Here is a 19,977-nt window from a genome sequence, read left to right on the forward strand (position 1 = left end):
CACACCACAGCCACCCTCTGTTGTCATATATGCATAGTCACTTTAATTAACTCTACCTACATGTACATACTACCTCAACTAACCATTGCCCCTGCACATTGACTCTGTACCGGCACCCCCCTGTATATGTATATTGTTATTTTTTACTGCTCCTTGAATTACTTGAATTACTTGTTACTTTTATCTCTCATTCTTATCCTTATGTTTTTAAACTGCACTGTCGGTTAGGGGCTTGTAAGTAATAATATTTATATTGTTTGATTTATTAAGCTACCCAATTAAACTGAATGATTGACCACACATGATTCTTTACTCTTTACCTCGACAAAACTACATGAAATTGTATTTAACGTATTTGTAATTATAGACTTTGTTTCCACATCTTATTGAACAATTGATTGATTATCATTGATAGTGGGTGTGTTGGTTCCTTTTGTTTCATTGAGCTAGTATTGTGTCTTTCTAGTTTAGACACACCCCCACACCCACTGTAACCCCAGCTACAGTGGAGGTGAGGGAGGGGACCTCAGTGAGGTTGATTTGCTCTGCTGCAGCCCCCTGTCCCTCTCTCCCCCCAACTCTGACATGGACCATCAGACTGGGTCAAAGTGAGGAGGGACTACCAGAGAATCAGGATAAAATTAAAATCAAGTCCTCTGCTCTGACCTTCACTTTGTCATGACGTGGCCCTTTCTGGGTATAGATCATGGCTTCCCACTCTCTCCTACACCCAGGTTCTGTTATCTCAGGTCGTAAATTCCTGCCGGAGACTCTCTCCCCCTGGCCATGCAGAAAGAGAGACACAGAGAGAACAAAGGATTTCACGTGGCGATCTCCTAAACACCCAAAATGGCAATTTGAAACAAAATGTCCACTTGTGAGAAGGTAGGAATGGTCCTTGGACACTTAAGGGACGGGTATGATTAGGGTTTCAATTTGTGACCTCAGAGAGGACAGGAAACACACATAACTATATCTCTGAATGTGTACATTTCTCAATTATGGGGTTTGCATCTAATTCTTCTATAAAATGAATGAGTAAAGATGAAACTATTGGTGAAATTATGTAATGTGATGTTAAACCTTTAATGTGAGAGAATTGTATTCCCTTTAAAGTTTAACTAAGTCATTGGCCTGCCCCCGTGAGCACATACATGATCAGGCATCATAGAAATGCCTTTTCTATTGTTACGAATAGAACCACCTTTTTTATTGTTACGAATTCTATTGTTACAAATAGCCTTTTCTATTGTTACGACCCCCTCCTAAGAAAATCCTCTTCAGACCACGCATACCTCTGTGTCAGCTGAGGTGGCACAGGTTTGAGTACCAAGACTGAGCAAACCCACAGCGTGAGCTGTGATTGCGAATAATTTAGACCACGCGTACCTCGGTGGAAACTGAGGTGGCACAGGTTTTGAGTTTAGACTAAGCAAACCCACAGAGTAAGCTGTGATTGCGAATAGTTATTGAATTCCAAACCATACCATGTGGAGCATTGGCTACATGGCTGGAATTGGTTCAACTCTGAGACTATCGATCCCTACAGGATTTGAGCAAATCTTAGATACTAATTACTAGTCTGCAGATAGAAATTATGTAAACCTGGGATGTGGACATCTATCTATGAGAAAATGTTTGAATGGTACTCTAACCACGAAAGACTTTGATCTTCAGGGAAACAGAGAGAGCGAGAAAGAGACGCGGATGAACTGACTCTCCAGCAGACAGACTGACGATTCCAACAGAGAACACGACACATGGGCGTAAATATATATTGATTGCAATTATTCCCGAATGAGTGAATGTTCATGTGCAAAGGATTAGCATTTCAATTAATATAGTTATCAACTGTGTGTGTAGTCATCCCTTTTGTCTTTCCCGCTCTCGCTCAGTCCACAGCCACTTCCCTTTGTCCACCAAGCCATCATATCGGATTAGCCCACTAGGGATTTTCCCTATCGTTTGTTAGTAACAGACCTAGTGTTTGTTTGTGCATTTCTGTGATTATTTAGTTAGTTAGTTAGTTAGTTAGTTAGTTAGTTAGTTAGTTAGTTAGTTAGTTAGTTAGTTAGTTAGTTAGTTAGTTAGTTAGTTAGTTAGTTAGTTAGTTAGTTAGTTAGTTAGTAAATAAATGATATAGACAATTGGTGTATGGATGATTCATAGTAAAGGCTGGGTTCATGCAGATAACCAACAATTTACGACGTTTGGAATGAGACTGACTTGAGGTAAAGGATAATTAATTAATTAGAAGACTAATTGATCAGATATTCAAATATCTGAAGAGTTACATTAGGAAAATTATAACTTTCTAGTCTGAAGATTTTCCTTGGTGCCCCGACTTCCTAGTTAATTACATTTACATGATTAGTTTAATCACGTAATAATAATTACAGATAATTTATTTGATAAAATAACAGTCTTCACTTACAATGATGCCAAAGAAATGACAACTGCTTTATACCTCCATCATGAACAGAATATCTCCTGCACTGCTCTCTACAAACGATGGCAAGAATGTCAAATCACCTGAAACAAGTCTGACCATTACTGTTCTATATAAAATCATTTGGATTTTTCCCACCTCATATTAGCATCAGTTGGTTGGTTTTATTTCAGTCAAACATGAATAACATTGTGTGCTCTTTCTATAAGTTTCTCCCAAGAACACCTCAGTGTCAGTCAGTCCCTCTGGTCCAGTGGTAGAGGGCAGCTCCATGACTCTGACCTGCAGCAGCAATGCCAACCCAGCAGTGTGCTGCACTTGGTACAGAGTCAATGGGAGTGAGAGAGTCATTGTAGGATCTGAACAGAGCTTCACCTTCAATAAGATCACTGTCAATGACAGTGGGTGGTACTATTTGGAAGCAAAGAATAAGCATGGGGTCAACAACTCAACAACTACTAACATAGATGTGACATGTAAGTTGTTACACTTCCACGTCCTGTGAACATACTTTAAAGGGGCAGTGCAGTCAAAAACGTGATCTGTAAAAAGTAATATGATATTTCCACACACTGGGGTCAAAATAACACTCTGAAATTGTGAAAATGATATCCTTTTAGTGTAAGAGCAAATATATATATATATATATATATATATATATATATATATATATATATATATATATATATATATATATATATGTTTTGAATTTCAGCCTGTTCAAGTGTGGAAAAAAAAGTAAAATGTAAAATGTAAAATGGATGGAGTTTTTGGCCCACAGCATGACATCACAATCTGATCTGATTATTCTCACAGTCATATTTTATTTGCATATGTATCCTCCTACTTTTAAGTGGTAAGCGGGGTAGGCCCTAGAGTCTAGACCAGATGTTCCCAAACTTTTTCACCCAGGAGAACGCTACCTGCCCGAATGCATAGTGCCAACTGTAAAGTTTGGTGGAGGAGGAATAATGGTCTGGGGCAGTTTTTCATGGTTCGGGCTAGGCCCCTTAGTTCCAGTGAAGGGAAATCTTAACGCTACAGCATACAATTACATTCTAGACGATTCTGTGCTTCCAACTTTGTGGAAACAGTTTGGGGAGGCCCTTTCCTGTTTCATAATGACAATGCCCCTGTGCACAAAGCGAGGTCCATACAGAAATGGTTTGTCGAGATTGGTCTGGAAGAACTTGCCTGGCCTACACATAGCCTTGACCTCAACCCCATCGAACACCTTTGGGATCAATTGGAATGCCGGATGCGAGCCAGGCCTAATCGCCCAACATCAGTGCCTAACCACACTAATGCTCTTGTGGCTGAATGGAAGGAAGTCCTCGCAGCAATGCTCCAGCATCTCGTGGAAAGCCTTCGCAGAAGAGTGGAGACTATTATAGCAGCAAAGGGGGGACCAACTGCATATTAATGCCCATGATATTGGAATGAGATGTTCGACGAGCAGGTGTCCACTTGAGCCAGCTGTTTGCTCTTTCAAGTGTGGACACTTCCGACTGAGGAGTAAGTTTCACACATACCGATGTGCTAAATTCACCCTTCAAACTTACTCAACAGCGACCCAGCATTCTGAGTCACTAGTCACCACTGTAAAGGTGTCACGACTCCTACCGAAGGTGGCTCCCCTTCCTGCTCTGGTGGTGCTCGGCGGTCGTCGTCACCGGCCTACTAGCGGCCACTGATTCCCTTTTTTCCCCTTTCTGTTTATTGGTGTCACCTGTTTTTTGTTAGACTGATTAGTCGGGTTATTTTAGCCAGTAGGCCCGCCTGCTCTGTGTGCGGGATTGTTTTGTGTGTTGCATCTGTGCACGCTGTTGTCTCAGGTGTTTCGGTCATGGGTTTTCTCCAGACTGTTTCAGTACCCAGTGTTTGGGGCATTTGTTTTGTATGCACCCTGTATCTTAGTGGGGTGGCTTATGTTCGCCGTTTGTGCCAATAAAGCACTAACCTGTACTCTCTGCTTCCTGCGCCTGACTTTGCACCCACTACACCCAGAGCCTTACAAAAGGATGTCACACTGCTTGCTTAGCGAGTTCTGCTTCCCCCTGATTCACACCAAGCCTGATCTCAGTACAGTTTTCAGTTCCCAAAACTAGAATCTGTTATGAACAGAGTGCACTAAGTTCTGTAAATGTGACCCTTTGTCAAAGTTTCTAAAAGTTGTGTTGTTTACAAGGACTGCAATGGCAAATTGAGTTACTGCACACGCACACTTCACACCGAAGGCGTTCCGTAACGGAAATATGCAAATACATGCTAGAACCCGCCAATAGGATCTTGCTAGCTCTTGCTTGGCTCTGCCCACTTCCTTGCCCGTTCTACCCACTATGCTTAATTTTCTCCCATTGAAAACGACACAGATGAACTATCTTGGGTTAGTTATAAATATCTTTGACTCAACTGTCTTCCTCCTCTGTTGTCTATAGTTGCTCCACAGATCCTGCTCTCCTCTCGCTGCATCAGAACTGCAGATCAGATCAACTGTACCTGTGAGAGTCATGGGAACCCCTCTCCCAAAGTTGAGTGGCAATTGTCTGGACAGCCTGTCAATCAGTTTACTAACACTGTCATCAGGGAGCCAATGGTCAGCATAGGCCTGAGAAGCTCCCTCACCACCCACCAATCACAGGAGGAGGACACGCCCGCTCTGGTCTACCTCAGCACCAACTCTGTAGGATCTTATTCACAAGGGGTTTGGACACCATAATTGACTACAATGATGACCTTGATAACCTTGATAACAACTTTTGTAAGTCTATCGATTAAAGATTTTTCTGTTCACCCCTAGGTCAAGTTTCCTTGCCAATCTTCATCACTGCAATATTTATTTCGGCATTAATGACAGCACTGATAAGTGCTTTACTGTTTCTCCAAAGGTAAAATGTTCCGGAAAAACTGCACATATTTGTGTCTTTATACTTTTCGTGCTTTACTATGACTTAGTTCCTGATTCTGAAGTGTACACTTATTTATAGCTATTTGATTTGACCAGTTTGTTGTATGATGATTTCACAGGGTTTGGGATCCTTGTTTTACAGTACTCAGAGGTCAATACAAATATTACGACGGTGATGTGGTGATGAACCTAGTTCCGACCAGTAGTGAGAGGACACAGGTAAGCATCATCAGATTTATCCTAGAAATATTTTGATAATGAAACTACAACAACAACAAAAATCTGTTAAATGTTTATAAATGTATGTTATTGCAGGATCCTCCTGCGCCAGAAGAAGACATAAAAGCCAACAGCACGATACCGTGTCAGGCCAGGAGACAGGGACGCAAACAAGACCTAGAGGCCCCCAATCCGGGTCCCAAACCCCTGCCTTCCTCCAAAGCCATCTCGGAGACAGACCGAACCAGCGTGCCCCGTCCCGTCACTGACACTGCTACAGTTCCAGGAGAAGGCACTGCAAAGAAGGAGGGGGATGACGTGTTTCATTCCAGTGTGATTTGGAAGAAGAAGAAGTGGATGAAGAAGAAGAACGAGGGGTCCGTGGACGGGGGAAGGGAGGTGTCTAGCGGTTCCTACCTGGAGGAAGAAAGGTGTGTGCTAGGAAATGTAGGCAGACACAGAATAAGTAAGGTACTGGAGGTGGATAACCTACAGTTTCTCTAGTTTTTCATGAATTTACTGTAGGCCTATTGTACTTTCACAAAGATATATTGCTCTTAATGAAAGTATAACGCTGTTTTTTTTCCCACCACAAAACACATTAAATGTCCACCTTATTGTTCTTTATTGTAGCCTATGTAATTGTTCACAGCATTATGATGGCATACGTTCTGTATAACCTTTAATGTTTTCAAGGTATTTAAAACTCTTAATAAACTCACTATAATATCACTGAATGCACCAATAGCATTTAACAACAAAAAAATAAAAAATACAAAGGTGCGTTTGAAAGCTAACATTAGAACAAACTGTTGGCCAATTGGAAAGTAGGCTCTGACAGACTCAGTGAGTTTCCTGTTTGAAAAGAACAAAGGGGAGGATGATGTGCAGTAGAGGTTTTCGCTTTGTGACAGGGAACAGAGGGCCAACTCAGACAGACACGCTCACCGCCTCCTCTGAAGGTAAGGCATGATGTTCATCTCTGGTTTTATGGGGATTTGTGACAATATTTCAATGACAGTGATAGGTTGAACAAACCATTTCGGGAAATGTAAATATGATGGTATGTCTGTACACTCTTAGAAACAAGGGTTCCAAAAGGGTTCTTAGGCTGTCCCTATAGGGGAATACTTTTTGGTTTCAGGTAGAACTATTTTAGGTTATATTTATGGTATATGTGTCCAAAGAAACCAAAATATTTCCTGACCTTTCTTATATCTCCTAGATAAAGGACAGAGACATCAAAATCCTATTCCTTTTAATACATTTTTTGAGTGTCTTTTTTGCCGTTTATTAATGTTAGAAACAGTGTTTTCATTGGTTGACATAGGTCATCATACATGGTTCTGCTGTCTGATTATGGTTTATAATGTCATTTTGCAGCCTACAAGTAGACTGGGATTTATTTCCAGTAAACTCTTCCCACCTACCACATAATATACGATAGACTGTTCATCTTGATATTGTTCTCAATTTGTTATCAATTTTTTTTCACCTGGGGTGATTTCTGAGAAACTGTCCACCCACATCCTGTTTTAACAAACCAAAATTAAATTGGCAGAAGTAGTGACAAGAAACGAGGGAGGGTCTCTGGCCATGGCAGTTTCACATCCTGTAGAATATCAGGAGTTAACTCTTAACCAGAGTGACTTGAATACATTTTCAAACTTGTCCCCCGTGGGAATCGAACCCACAACCCTGGAATTGCAAAGACCGTGCTCTACCAACTGAGCCACACAGGACCTAGTATTGGTGTTTATTAGGATCCTCATAAGGCAGCAGCTTCTCTTCCTGTGGTACAAACAGGAATAAAAGAATTACGTCTCAACAAAACCACAGGCTACATCATAAATAAAACAATTCTTCATACAAGACATTACATTATCACTCTATTATTACAAACGTACTATATAAAATACTACAATAATACAATATTACAATATTAAAATGTGTTAGACTGTTTGTGTGCATGCGTGTGTGTGCCAAATAAAATACATATGCTTCGTAAACTACAGGTGTAGACTAACAGTGAAATACTTACTTACAGGCCCTTTCCAACAATTTAGAATACAATAATGATAATAATAATAGAAGAAGAAGAACCAAAAAATTGTAACACAAGGAATAAATACACAATGACCAATGAAAGCTTGGCTATATACACGGGGTACCAGTACAGAGTCGCTGTGCAGGGGTATGAAGTAATGGAGGTAGATATGTACATATAGGTAAAGGTAAAGTGACTAGGCAACAGGATAGAATATAAACAGTAGCAGCACCGTATGTGATGAGTGTTTAAGCATTTGTGTGGCACTGGAGGCTACTGAGGGGAGGACGGCTCATAGTAATGTCTGGAACGGAGCTAATGGAATGGCATCGAAAATATGGAAACCATGTGTTTGATTTATTTGATACCGTTCAACTAATTCTGCTCCAGCCGTGACCATGAGCCCGTCCTCCCCAATTAAGGTGCCACCAAAATCCTGTGGTGTGTGGCGAATGTGTGCCTGTGTGTACATGTTGTGTGTGAGTGATTGTGTATGTATGTGTTGGAGTGTCAGTGTAAGTATGTGTGAGTGTGTAGGTAGAGTCCGGTGTGTGTGCATAGTGTTTCTTCACTGTCCGCGTTGTGCTGTGAGTCGTTTAAAAAAAAACAGATTTAGCTCTCGAGCAGCAACACATTCTTTACCATTCGGCCATCAGATTTGCCACCAATGCTCCTTATAGGACACATCTATACTCCTCTGTAAATTGGTCACCTCTGTATACCCGTCGCAAGACCCACTGGTTGATGCTTATTTATAAAACCCTCTTAGGCCTCACTCCCTCCTATCTGAGATATCTACTGCAGCCCTCATCCTCCACATACAACACCCGTTCTGCCAGTCACGTTTTGTTAAAGGTCCCCAAAGCACACACATCCCTGGGTCGCTCCTCTTTTCAGTTCGCTGCAGCTAGCGACTGGAACGAGCTGCAACAAACACTCAAACTGGACAGTTTTATTTCAATATCTTCATTCAAAGACTCAATCATGGTCACTCTTACTGACAGTTGTGGCTGCTTTGTGTGATGTATTGTTGTCTCTACCTTCTTGCCCTTTGTGCTGTTGACTGTGCCCAATAATGTTTGTACCATGTTTTGTGCCGCTACCATGTTGTGTTGCCACCATGTTGTTGTTTTGTTGTGTTGCTACCATGATGTGTTGTCATGTGTTGCTGCCTTGCTATGTTGTTGTCTTAGGTCTCTCTTTATGTAATGTTATGTTGTCTCTCTTGTTGTGATGTGTATTTTGTCCTGTATTTATATTGTATTTATTTTATTTTTTTAATCCCAGGCCCCCGTCCCCGCAGGAGGCCTTTTGCCTTTTGGTAGGCCGTCATTGTAAATAAGAATTTATTCTTAACTGACTTGCCTAGTTAAATAAAGGTTAAATAAAAAAATTAAAAGCTGCTCAGCGGAGGTACTGCAGGGGGTCCACGAAAATACTGTATATACAATTTTTGGTCCATTAAAATAACATCAAATTGATCAGAAATGCAGTGTAGACATTGATAATGTTGTAAATGAGTATTGTAGCTGGAAACGGCTGATTTTTTTATGGAATATCTACATAGGCGTACAGAGGCCCATTATCAGCAACCGTCACTCCTGTGTTCCAATGGCACGTTGTGTTAGCTAATCCAAGTTTATCATTTTAAAAGGCTAACTGATCATTAGAAAACCCTTTTGCAATTATGTTAACACAGCTGAAAACTGTTGTTCTGATTAAAGAAGCAATAAAACTGTCCATCTTTAGACTACTTGAGTATCTGGCGCATCAGCATTTGTGGGTTTGATTACAGGCTCAAAATGGCCAGAAACAAATTACTTTCTTCTGAAACTCGTCAGTCTATTCTTGTTCTGAAAAATGAAGGCTATGCCATGTGAGAAATTGCCAAGAAACGGAAGACCTCGTACAATGCTGTGTACTACTCCCTTCACAGAACAGCATAAACTGGCTCTAACCAGAATATAAAGAGGAGTGGGAGGCCCCGGTGCACAACTGAGCAAGAGGACAAGTACATTAGAGTGTCTAGTTTGAGAAACAGACGCCTCACAAGTCCTCAACTGGCAGCTTCATTAATTAGTACCCGCAATACACCAGTCTCAATGTCAACAGTGAAGAGGCGACTCTGGGATGCTGGCCTACCTGGACAGCTTGCTATCATTGACGGAAAAACGAATTCCCAAGTTTATCAAGACATTTTTCAGGAGAATGTAAGGCTATCTGTCTGCCAATTGAAGCTCAACAGAAGTTGGGTGATGCAACAGGACAACGACCCAAAGCACAGAAGTAAATCAACAACAGAATGGCTTCAACAGAAGAAAATACGTCTTCTGGAGTGGTGTCACGTCCTGACCAGCAGATGGAGCTGTTGTAGTTTTGGGGTCAGGACGTGGCAGTCTTGTGTGTGTGATTGTTCTGTGTTGGTCTTGTGACTCCTGATCAGGAACAGCTGGGGATCGTTGTTCCTGATTGGGAGTCATATATGTAGGAGTATGTTTGTCACTTGGTTTTGTGGGTAGTTGTTTTTGCACTGCGTGTTGTGTGCCTGCAAAACTGTTCCTGTCTTATATATTGTTTGAATTGTTAAGTGGATGCTCTACTCCTTTATTTTAATTAAAGATGAGTATTCACATACCTGCTGCGCCTTGGTCCATTTCTACAGAAGACAGCCGTTACAGAACTACCCACCACCAAAGGACCAAGCAGCAGAAGAGGAGGAAGCCACAGGAGAGAAAAAGGGAACAATGGACATGGGAGGACGTCCTGGACGGCAAGGGAGCCTACACCTGGGAGGAGATCCTGGCCGGAAGGGATCGCCTCCCATGGGAACAGGTGGAGGCACTCAGGAGAGTGGAGGCAGCTGGACAGAGGAACCATCGGGAACGTTACGCTGGAACACGGTTGGCTAGGAAACCCGAGAGGCAGCCCCAAGATTTTTTTTTGGGGGGGGCACACGGGTAGTTTGGCCAGGCCAGGGAAGAGCCGTAAGCCAGCTACCCGTGACTACAGGGAGGTGCGTACGAGGTGGAGGGCGTCATGTTACGCTGAGGTGCGCACCATCTCGCCTATACGGACGCACAGCCCACTTCGCCCAGTACCAGCGCCCCGCAGGTGCCAGGGCAAGGGGAGCATCGAGCCGGAAGGGGTGATGCCAACCCTGCACTCAAGACCGCCAGTGCGCCCTTTCGGTCCGGTGTTTCCCGCTAGACACACTAGCATGGAGGTGCGTGTCTCCAGGCTGGTACGTCCAATACCTGCCCCACGCATCAGGAGTCAACAGTCGTCATCAGAGCTGCCCGCCAGTCAACAGTCACCAGAGCTGCCCGCCAGTCAACAGTCACCAGAGTTGCCCGCCAGTCAACAGTCGTCAGAGCTGCCCGCCAGTCAACAGTCGTCGGAGCTGCCCGCCAGTCAACAGTCGTCGGAGCTGCCCGCCAGTCAACAGTCGTCGGAGCTGCCCGCCAGTCAACAGTCGTCGGAGCTGCCCGCCAGTCAACAGTCGTCGGAGCTGCCCGCCAGTCAACAGTCGTCGGAGCTGCCCGCCAGTCAACAGTCGTCGGAGCTGCCCGCCAGTCAACAGTCGTCGGAGCTGCCCGCCAGTCAACAGTCGTCGGAGCTGCCCGCCAGTCTACAGTCGCCGGAGTGGCCGGACTGCGCTGAACTGCCGGAGTGGTCGGACTGCGCTGAACTGCCGGAGTGGCCGGACTGCGCTGAACTGCCGGAGTGGCCGGACTGCGCTGAACTGCCGGAGTGGCCGGACTGCGCTGAACTGCCGGAGTGGCCGGACTGCCCTGAACTGCCGGAGTGGCCGGACTGCCCTGAACTGCCGGAGTGGCCGGACTGCCCTGAACTGCCGGAGTGGCCGGACTGCCCTGAACTGCCGGAGTGGCCGGACTGCCCTGAACTGCCGGAGTGGCCGGACTGCCCTGAACTGCCGGAGTGGCCGGACTGCCCTGAACTGCCGGAGTGGCAGGACTGCCCTGTTCTGCCGGAGTGGCCGGACTGCCCTGTTCTGCCGGAGTGGCCGGACTGCCCTGTTCTGCCAGAGTGGCCGGACTGCCCTGTTCTGCCAGAGTGGCCGGACTGCCCGGTTCTGCCAGAGGTGCCCGCCTGCCCTGATCTGCCAGGGTGCCCGGCCTGTCAGGATCAGCCCGAGTGGTCCTCCTGCCCTCCGGTCCAGCCCGAGTGGTCCTCCTGCCCTCCGGTCCAGCCCGAGTGGTCCTCCTGTCCCCCGGCCCAGCCCGAGGGGCCCTCCTGTCCCCCGGCCCAGCCCGAGGGGCCCTCCTGTCCCCCGGCCCAGCCCGAGGGGCCCTCCTGTCCTCCGGCCCGGCTCGAGGGGTCCGTCTGCCTGGCGCAGCTATCGGCTCCACCGAAGTGGGCGACGCCGAGGGTGGAGCAGGGTCCACGTCCTGCACCGGAGCCACCTCCAGGATAGGTGGGTTGGGGAGGGAGGGTGTAGCACAGTGCCGTCGTTGACGGCAGCCACCCTCCCTTCCCTCCCTTATTGTTTAGGGGTTATTGTTTATGGGTTTTGTTGGGGATTTTGTTTGTTGGTGTTTTTTCGTTGTTAGGTGCATTCCGGGGTCTGCACCTTGAGGGGGGGGTACTGTCACGTCCTGACCAGCAGATGGAGCTGTTGTAGTTTTGGGGTCAGGACGTGGCAGTCTTGTGTGTGTGATTGTTCTGTGTTGGTCTTGTGACTCCTGATCAGGAACAGCTGGGGATCGTTGTTCCTGATTGGGAGTCATATATGTAGGAGTATGTTTGTCACTTGGTTTTGTGGGTAGTTATTTTTGCACTGCGTGTTGTGTGCCTGCAAAACTGTTCCTGTCTTATATATTGTTTGAATTGTTAAGTGGATGCTCTACTCCTTTATTTTAATTAAAGATGAGTATTCACATACCTGCTGCGCCTTGGTCCATTTCTACAGAAGACAGCCGTTACAAGTGGCCCAGTCAGAGTCCTGACCTCAACCCAATTGAGATGCTGTGGCATGATCTCAAGAGAGCGGTTCACACCAGACACCCCAAGAATATTGCTGAACTGAAATAGTTTTGTAAAGATGAATGGTCCAACATTCCTCCTGACCGTTGTGCAGGTCTGTTCAACAACTACAGAAAACGTTCGGTTGAGGTTATTGCTGACAAAGGAGGGTCAACCAGTTATTAAATCCAAGGGTTCACATACTTTTTCCACCCTGCACTGTGAATGTTTACACAGTGTGTCCAATAAAGACATGAAAACCTATAATTGTTTGTGTGTTATTAGTTTAAAGACTGTGTTTGTCTTGTTGTGACTTAGATGAAGATCAGATCAAATGTTATGACCAATTTATGCAGAAATCCAGGTATTTCCATAGGGTTCACATACCATTTTTGCCACTGTAAACGGTAGATTATCAGACACTCAACAAGGTCAATCCCCCGCGACGGGGAGACCCATGAGGCCCAGCGTCGTCCGGGTTAGGGGAGGGTTTGGCCGGCCAGGATGTCCTTGTCCCATCGCGCTCTAGTGACTACTGTGGCTCATGCACGCTGACTTTGGTTGCCAGCTGTAAGGTGTTTCCTCCGTACAGCTTGCCTTAGGAAAGTATTCAGACACCTCAACTTTTTCCACATTATTTTTACGTTACAGCCTTATTCTAAAATGGAATAAATAAATACAAATCCTCAGCAATCTATGCACAATATCCCATAATGGCAAAGTAAAACAGGATTTTAGACATTTCTGCCAATTTATTACAAATAAAAAACAGAAATACCTTATTTACATAAGTATTCAGACCCGTTGCTATGAGACTCGAAATTGATCTCAGGTGCATCCTGTTTCCATTGATCATCCATGAGATGTTTCTACAACTTGATTGGAGTCCACCTGTGGTAAATTCAATTGATTGGACATGACTTGGAAAGGCACACACCTGTCTATATAAGGACCCACCATTGACAGTGCATGTCAGAGGAAAAACAAAGCCATGAGGTCGAAGGAATTGTCCGTAGAACTCCGAGACAGGATTGTGTCGAGGCACAGATCTTGGGAAGCATACGAAAATATTTATGCAGCATTGAAGGGCCCAAAGAACACAGTGGCCTACATCATTCTTAAATGGAAGAAGTTTGGAACCACCAAGACTCTTAACAGAGATGGCCGCTTCAGAGAGGTGACCAAGAACCCAATGATCACTCTAACAGAGCTCTAGAGTTCCTCTGTGGAGATGGGTTAACCTTCCAAATGGACAACCATCTCTGCAGTACTCCACCAGTCAGGCCTTTATGGTAGAGTGGCCAGACGGAAGCCACTCCTCAGTAAAAGGCACATGGAGTTTGCCAAAATAGCCCGCTTGGAGTTTACCAAAAGGCACCCAAAGACTCTGAGAGCATGAGAAACAAGATTATCTTGTCTGATGAAACCAAGATTCAACTTTTTGGTCTGAATGCCATGCGCACGTCTGGAGGAAATCTGGCATCATCCCTATGGTGAAGTATGGTGGTGGCGGGAAGACTAGTCAGGATCGAGGCAAAGATAAACGGAGCAAAGAGAGATCCTTGATGAAAACCTGCTCCAGAGCGCTCAGGACCTCAGACTGGGGCAAAGGTTCACCTTCCAACAGGACAATGAGCCTAAGCACACAGCCAAGACAACACAGGAGTGGCTTCGGGACAAGTCTCTGAATATCCTTGAGTGTCCCAGCCAGAGCCCGGACTTGAACCCGATCGAACTTCTCTGCGAAGACCTGAAAATAGCTGTGCAGCGACGCTCCCCATCCAACCTGGCAGGGCTTGAGAGGATCTGCAGAGAAGAATGGGAGGAACTTCCCAAATACAGGTGTGCCAAGCTTGTAGCATCATACCCAAGAATCGCTGCCAAAGGTGCTTCAACAAAGGACTGAGTAAAGGGTCTGAATACTTATTTAAATTTATTATTTCTGTTTTCTATTTTTTTTATAAATTTGCTAAAAAATTCAAAACCAGTTTTTGCTTTGTCATTATGGGGTATTGTGTGTAGATTGATGAGGAAAATTGATGAGGAAAATGTATGTATATGTGTATGTACAGTATCAGTCAAAAGTTTGGACAAACCTACAAGAGTGCGCAAAGCTGTCATCAAGGCAAAGGGTGGTTACTTTGAAGAATCTAAAATCCAAAATATATTTTGATTTATAAAAAAAAAAAATGGTTACTACATTATTCCACGTGTTTTGTCATAGCTTTGATGTCTTCACTATTATTCTGCAATGTAGAACATATTTAAAATAAAGTAAAACTCTGGAATGAGTAGGTGTCTGCAAACTTTTGGCCGGTACTGCATATACATGCACATTTAAAAATACATATATGGGGGATTGGAAATGATGCAGACAATTACATTGATGGAAGCTACAATCTATCTGCTATATTAAAGATGATCTACCCCCTAAAAAAATATTTAAAAAATAAATACAAATAAAAAAGGTTCCACCCAAAAACAATCTATTGGTATTTGTTTCATTAGTCCATTGTTGATATAGTCCAAAAAGTTTTGCTTGTCAGCAAACAAGTCTTCAAGATATGTAACTTTCAAAATAATGCTGACAAGCGAAACATTTTGGGAGTATGTCAACGACAGACTAATGAAACAAATACCAAAAGATTGTTTTTGGGTGGAGTTTTCCTTTAATGAATTGATTGGGTGATTAATTGTTTGTTTTATAGCTATAAACGTCGGCATCTTAAGCATCACATGGTATCGGGACCCGAATAGACGAAAGACACCACAGACTCTAATGGACATCCTCAGCTTCATCACAGGTACGTTATACACATCTGATTATATGACATTTGCTTGCGTGGTAAAACTGTATGTTTGCGTCCAAATTATCTGAATTGAACTTTCTAGCTTTAAGCCGTTAAATGTCACTATGTGTTAAATACTGTATGTGGACAGTATGTAGATAAATACAGTATGTACAGTAAATGCTAATTATTTTTGATTTGGACAAGCTGGTGCTACAGAAACTGATGAAGATTTTATAATGGAACCCAATTATTGACTCTGATTATTGTTAGCAATGGTCTTTGCTGAAAGTGCTACATGTATAAAGAAAGACAATGACAGAACCACATGCAGTATTTTCAACCTGTGGTCACAGAATGTGTGAGATGTGCTTACTGGCTACGGCAAGTGAATTTGGTTTAGATGCAGTGTCAATGCAGCTGTTATATTTGTCCTGCAATGCAGCACTTTCTGTTGCACGGGGAAAACACTTCTGCGGATCAACCTATTCAGTTCCTCAAGTTGGGGACGTTGATTCAAGCTCCACTTAATACAGCTGGCAAAGTAATAAAAGAGAAGTGATGCAATGTGAACTGACTTGTTAGGCCTTCTTCCTCAGGGTGCACACTTGTCTCGCTTGGTCACTGTTGGATAGTGAAGGTGTCCAGTACTGTGAAGGCGGTAGATGGCAGCTGTGTAGAAGTGTCCTGTCACACCACCCCCCACCACAGGGTCATCTGGTACCTGTATCATAGCTTTCAATATCCCAAGCTTTACGATGGCAAGGAACCGACCAGTGTGGAAGACAGTTTTAGAGGGCGCACATCAGTGCCAGGCAATTCAGCAAAGGGGGACTGTACACTGAGGATTGAGAGTGTGACGTGGAGAGACAATAACCTCAAGCTCTACGTGTGGATCAACCCTGATGAGTCAGCTACACAAAAGTTCCATCATCAGTTTGTAACGATTACAATTGAAAGTAAGCACAGTCATGGAGAGGTGGATTAGATTGAATATTTGTTGTAGTTGAACAACTGAAAAACAACAGATTGTGATTAGATGAACAGTACTTCCTTACTTTGACATCTGTATTTAGGAGTGATAGTGGTCGGTAGTTAAAGCACTATGTTAAAACTGAATGAGAATTGCAGACAGGGTGTTAAATCATAAGCTAATAATAATTTATTTGAACTTGCAGATAGAAAAGCTCCTGCGTTATCCATGCAGAATGCAATGGTGGATGGAGCCTTATTCCAGGCCAACTGTAGTGTCTGGCATTCCTGCCCATCCTCTCCTCCGTCCCTTCACTGGAGCCGTTTGCCTGTAAATTCTACAGCGGTGACTTCCATGGAGGAAAAGGGAGGGCTGTGGGTGTCTACTGAGACAATACAAGGAAGAGGAACGTTGCAACTGCACAAACAAGAGATGAAATGCACAGCTCAATTCGCTACAGTCCAAACTGAGAGTCAACCAGTCATTCTTAACATCTCATGTACGTTTTTGGTCTTTCTTGTTTGTTCTCAGTTGTGTAATTATTCCGTTCACATCATATACCATTTTACAGAACAAACAACTACATAGTACCAATACATGTCTGTCTACTTCATTAACAGATGCCCCTGTAGCTGTGACGATGATGGCGGATGAACAGCCAGTCAGTGAAGGTCATAGTGTCAACCTGGAGTGTGTTGCTGACAGCAACCCCCAGCCAGGCCGGTATGTGTGGATCAGACGACAGGGAGGCCAAAGCATCCAAACGAATTCAACTCAGGGAAACATGTCCTATGCCAACATTAGCAGAGACTCTTCATTCTCCTGCATTGTCCAAAACAATATTGGATCAAATCAGTCAGCCTGGCTGTTTCTGGATGTCAACTGTAAGTATCTCATTGTATGTGTCTATTGTCTGGTTGCACAGTTTCCAATGGAACTAGCATTATATTTGTACACTGAAATGCTAATTCTAGCAACAGGCTATGGGTGTAAAATAGAAGAACAGACTCCTTCCCACCCTAACGTAGTTCTATTGTCATTGTTTCTCACTTACAATAAGAAGGAAAACATTATTTTTTTTAAATCACCACTTTGTGTCATTCTGTCACTCCAGTCCCCCCAGCAATCCTCTCTGACTCCACTTGCTCTTTGGAGGGTGGGATTCTGACCTGTGTGTGTAGAGCAGAAGCCCGACCTAATGCCACTCTGCGCTGGACAATCAGCGGAAGCAGCACTCTCCCATCCTCCTTCACTTCCATCACCATATACAGAGATGATACGGTGTCAGCAGAACTCACTGGGCCTGTGGAAAGTCGTCCAAATGTCTCCTGCGTAGCCAGTAACTCACTGGCCACTGACATCCAGCAGCTGCCCCTTAACACAAAATCCACAGCTGGACAGTGTAAGCAAGCTTTCAGTACAGAATTTCTGTTCTTAATCTTCTGATGTCATTAGAATCTACACACGGTGACAGTCTTTCTTCCTCCTCTGCCTCCCCATGTGTCCCCCCTCCTCTCTCTCTCTCTCTCTCTTGCCCTCACTCTCTATCTCTCTCTGTCTGTCTTTCTTTGAACACAGTTATGCCATGGATGCTGACTGCTCTGGCAGTTGGAAGTGTCTTTCTGGGATTTGTAATGGTTGTACGCAGAAGACGTTGCAGAGAGAGGTTTGTATGGTTCTTGATGATGAGAAGATGTCACATATTCAACCATTTTAGGTGTGTCATTTTTGAATGATGTCTCCCTTCTACATTATCTGTAGACCAAAGGCCAGCTCTAATCTCCACACTTTGGATATCCCTCTAAGGTACTGTCATTTTTGCATCTGTATTTTACATACAACAACTAATAATGTTCAAGCTCATTGACATTGAGATGTTTGTTGTCAATAAGGCAAGCTGACATGTCAGAGTCCCTAAGGTACAGCAATCCCCAAAAGTAAGAAAAAGTTGAATTCTCTTACCCTTTGACCAATCATCAAATTCATATGATATAGCATGTAAATTAATTCGCTTGTGTAGAGGGTGGTTGGAGAATAAAACATTTAAAAAGTAAAAATGGTACTGAACTATAATTAGGTTCCACATTCTCTTCTCCTTCTCAGACCACAGCAAACGGCTAAGAGGACCAAGCCTAAGGCCATGCCCATGGCCATACCCAAGGAGAATGCAAGGACGGATAGACAATCGTCAGTCTACGAAAATGACTTTGTGCCAAAGAAGCCTAGTCTAAACCCAGCAAAGAACAACGAGAAGATCAAATTAGAAGAAAACACAAAGGTAAACTTTGTAACCTCACTGCACGCACAATTTGGCTGGTGCAGCGTTTGATAAAAATGTAAATACCACATACTTTTTACCCTCACTTTCATATTTCAGACACTGTTATGACAGGAGAGTAATTACCACTAAACCTCAATTACATACTTTTACACCCCTGTAGCCCTCAGACCAAGTATATTTGTGAAGCCATTTTGGTGGCCTAAATACAGTGCTCTTCTGTTGGTTTCTCAAGCATGTAAAAAGATAGGTTAAAACGTTCTTATTTTTTCCCCACAGGCTATGTGTTCAGACAGGGATGATATCTACCAAAACTATTGAACTACCAGTGAACACAGCGTTTGCTTCAAGAGTTATACTCAGAGTTATACTCTTGAATTCTGTTTTTTTTACTAGATTACTTGTAGTTTCATGTTTGTCTGTAATGTTTGTAATGACTTGGTGCTGCCTATTTGGCCAGGACGCTCTTGAAAAATATATTTTAAATCTCAATGAGCCCTTCCTGGTTAAATAAAGGTTTAATTAAATAATAATAATAATAAAAGAGTACACAATAATAATGTTATCCAATTGTTATAAGTTGAAGATTGAGTCGTGTAGCCTACTGTTAAAAGTCTAAAGTTGTTGTGTTTGTGCACCTGTCTGGGCTGTGTGGATTGTGTTTTTTTGTGTGTTCAAGTGATGAATGTAACCTATGTTTTGTATTATAACTTTTGTATCAACTTCATTTGTGTGTCAAATTGCTTTTAAAAATGTGTTATGTGAACATAATTATAACTGAAATAAAATACATACATGTTAACTTTTTTTTTACAGAGCAGTCTATACACTGAGTATACCAAACAGTAGGAAAAGTTTCCAAATATTGAGATGCACCCCTTTGCCCTCAGAACAGCTTCAATTCGTCTGGGCTTGGACTCTACAAGGTATTCCACAGGGATGCTGGCCCATGTTGACTCCAGTGCTTCCCACTGTTGTGTTAAGTTGGCTGGATGTCCTTTGGGTGGTGGACCATTCTTGATACTCACAGGAAGCTGTTGAGCATGAAAAACCCAGCAGCGTTGCAGTTCTTGACACAAACCTGTTGGCCTGGCTAGGGCTGTGGTGGTCACAAAATTTTGTCAGCCGGGTGATTGTCAAGCAAATAACTGCCGGTCTCACGGTAATTAACCATTAATTAATATAAACACATTTAGCATCTCCTGGCTTCCACACACAGCCTACAAGCCACTGATGCAGACCTTTGGAACATCTACATTTTCAAATAAATCCATAATTTAATCCATTATTTATTTTAGACAAGTCTAAAGAAACATGATATGAAGAAAATG

The 19,977-nt window shown here is 43.5% G+C and overlaps 1 protein-coding gene across 4 annotated transcripts; it reads left to right on the forward strand.

Annotated features, from left to right (window-relative positions):
* The first annotated feature begins 6,441 nt into the window (after positions 1–6,441).
* LOC106584585 (uncharacterized) lies at positions 6,442–19,448 on the forward strand. Of its 4 annotated transcripts, none has more exons than XM_014170029.2 (11): positions 6,442–6,538; positions 15,315–15,410; positions 15,995–16,354; positions 16,574–16,867; positions 16,989–17,252; positions 17,483–17,770; positions 17,947–18,034; positions 18,130–18,174; positions 18,261–18,305; positions 18,472–18,646; positions 18,926–19,448. In XM_014170029.2, the coding sequence occupies exons 1-11, from the start codon at positions 6,457–6,459 to the stop codon at positions 18,965–18,967; spliced, it is 1,779 nt and encodes a 592-aa protein (XP_014025504.2). In that variant the 5' UTR covers positions 6,442–6,456; the 3' UTR covers positions 18,968–19,448. The 4 variants fall into 4 exon arrangements, with proteins under 4 accessions (XP_014025504.2, XP_045559796.1, XP_045559799.1 ...); XM_045703840.1 differs by having other exon boundaries at positions 18,288–18,305; XM_045703843.1 differs by lacking the exon at positions 18,261–18,305.
* Positions 19,449–19,977: the final 529 nt, after the last annotated feature.

Source organism: Salmo salar, chromosome ssa02, assembly GCF_905237065.1.
Source record: "Salmo salar chromosome ssa02, Ssal_v3.1, whole genome shotgun sequence".
Taxonomy (NCBI): Eukaryota; Metazoa; Chordata; class Actinopteri; order Salmoniformes; family Salmonidae; genus Salmo; species Salmo salar.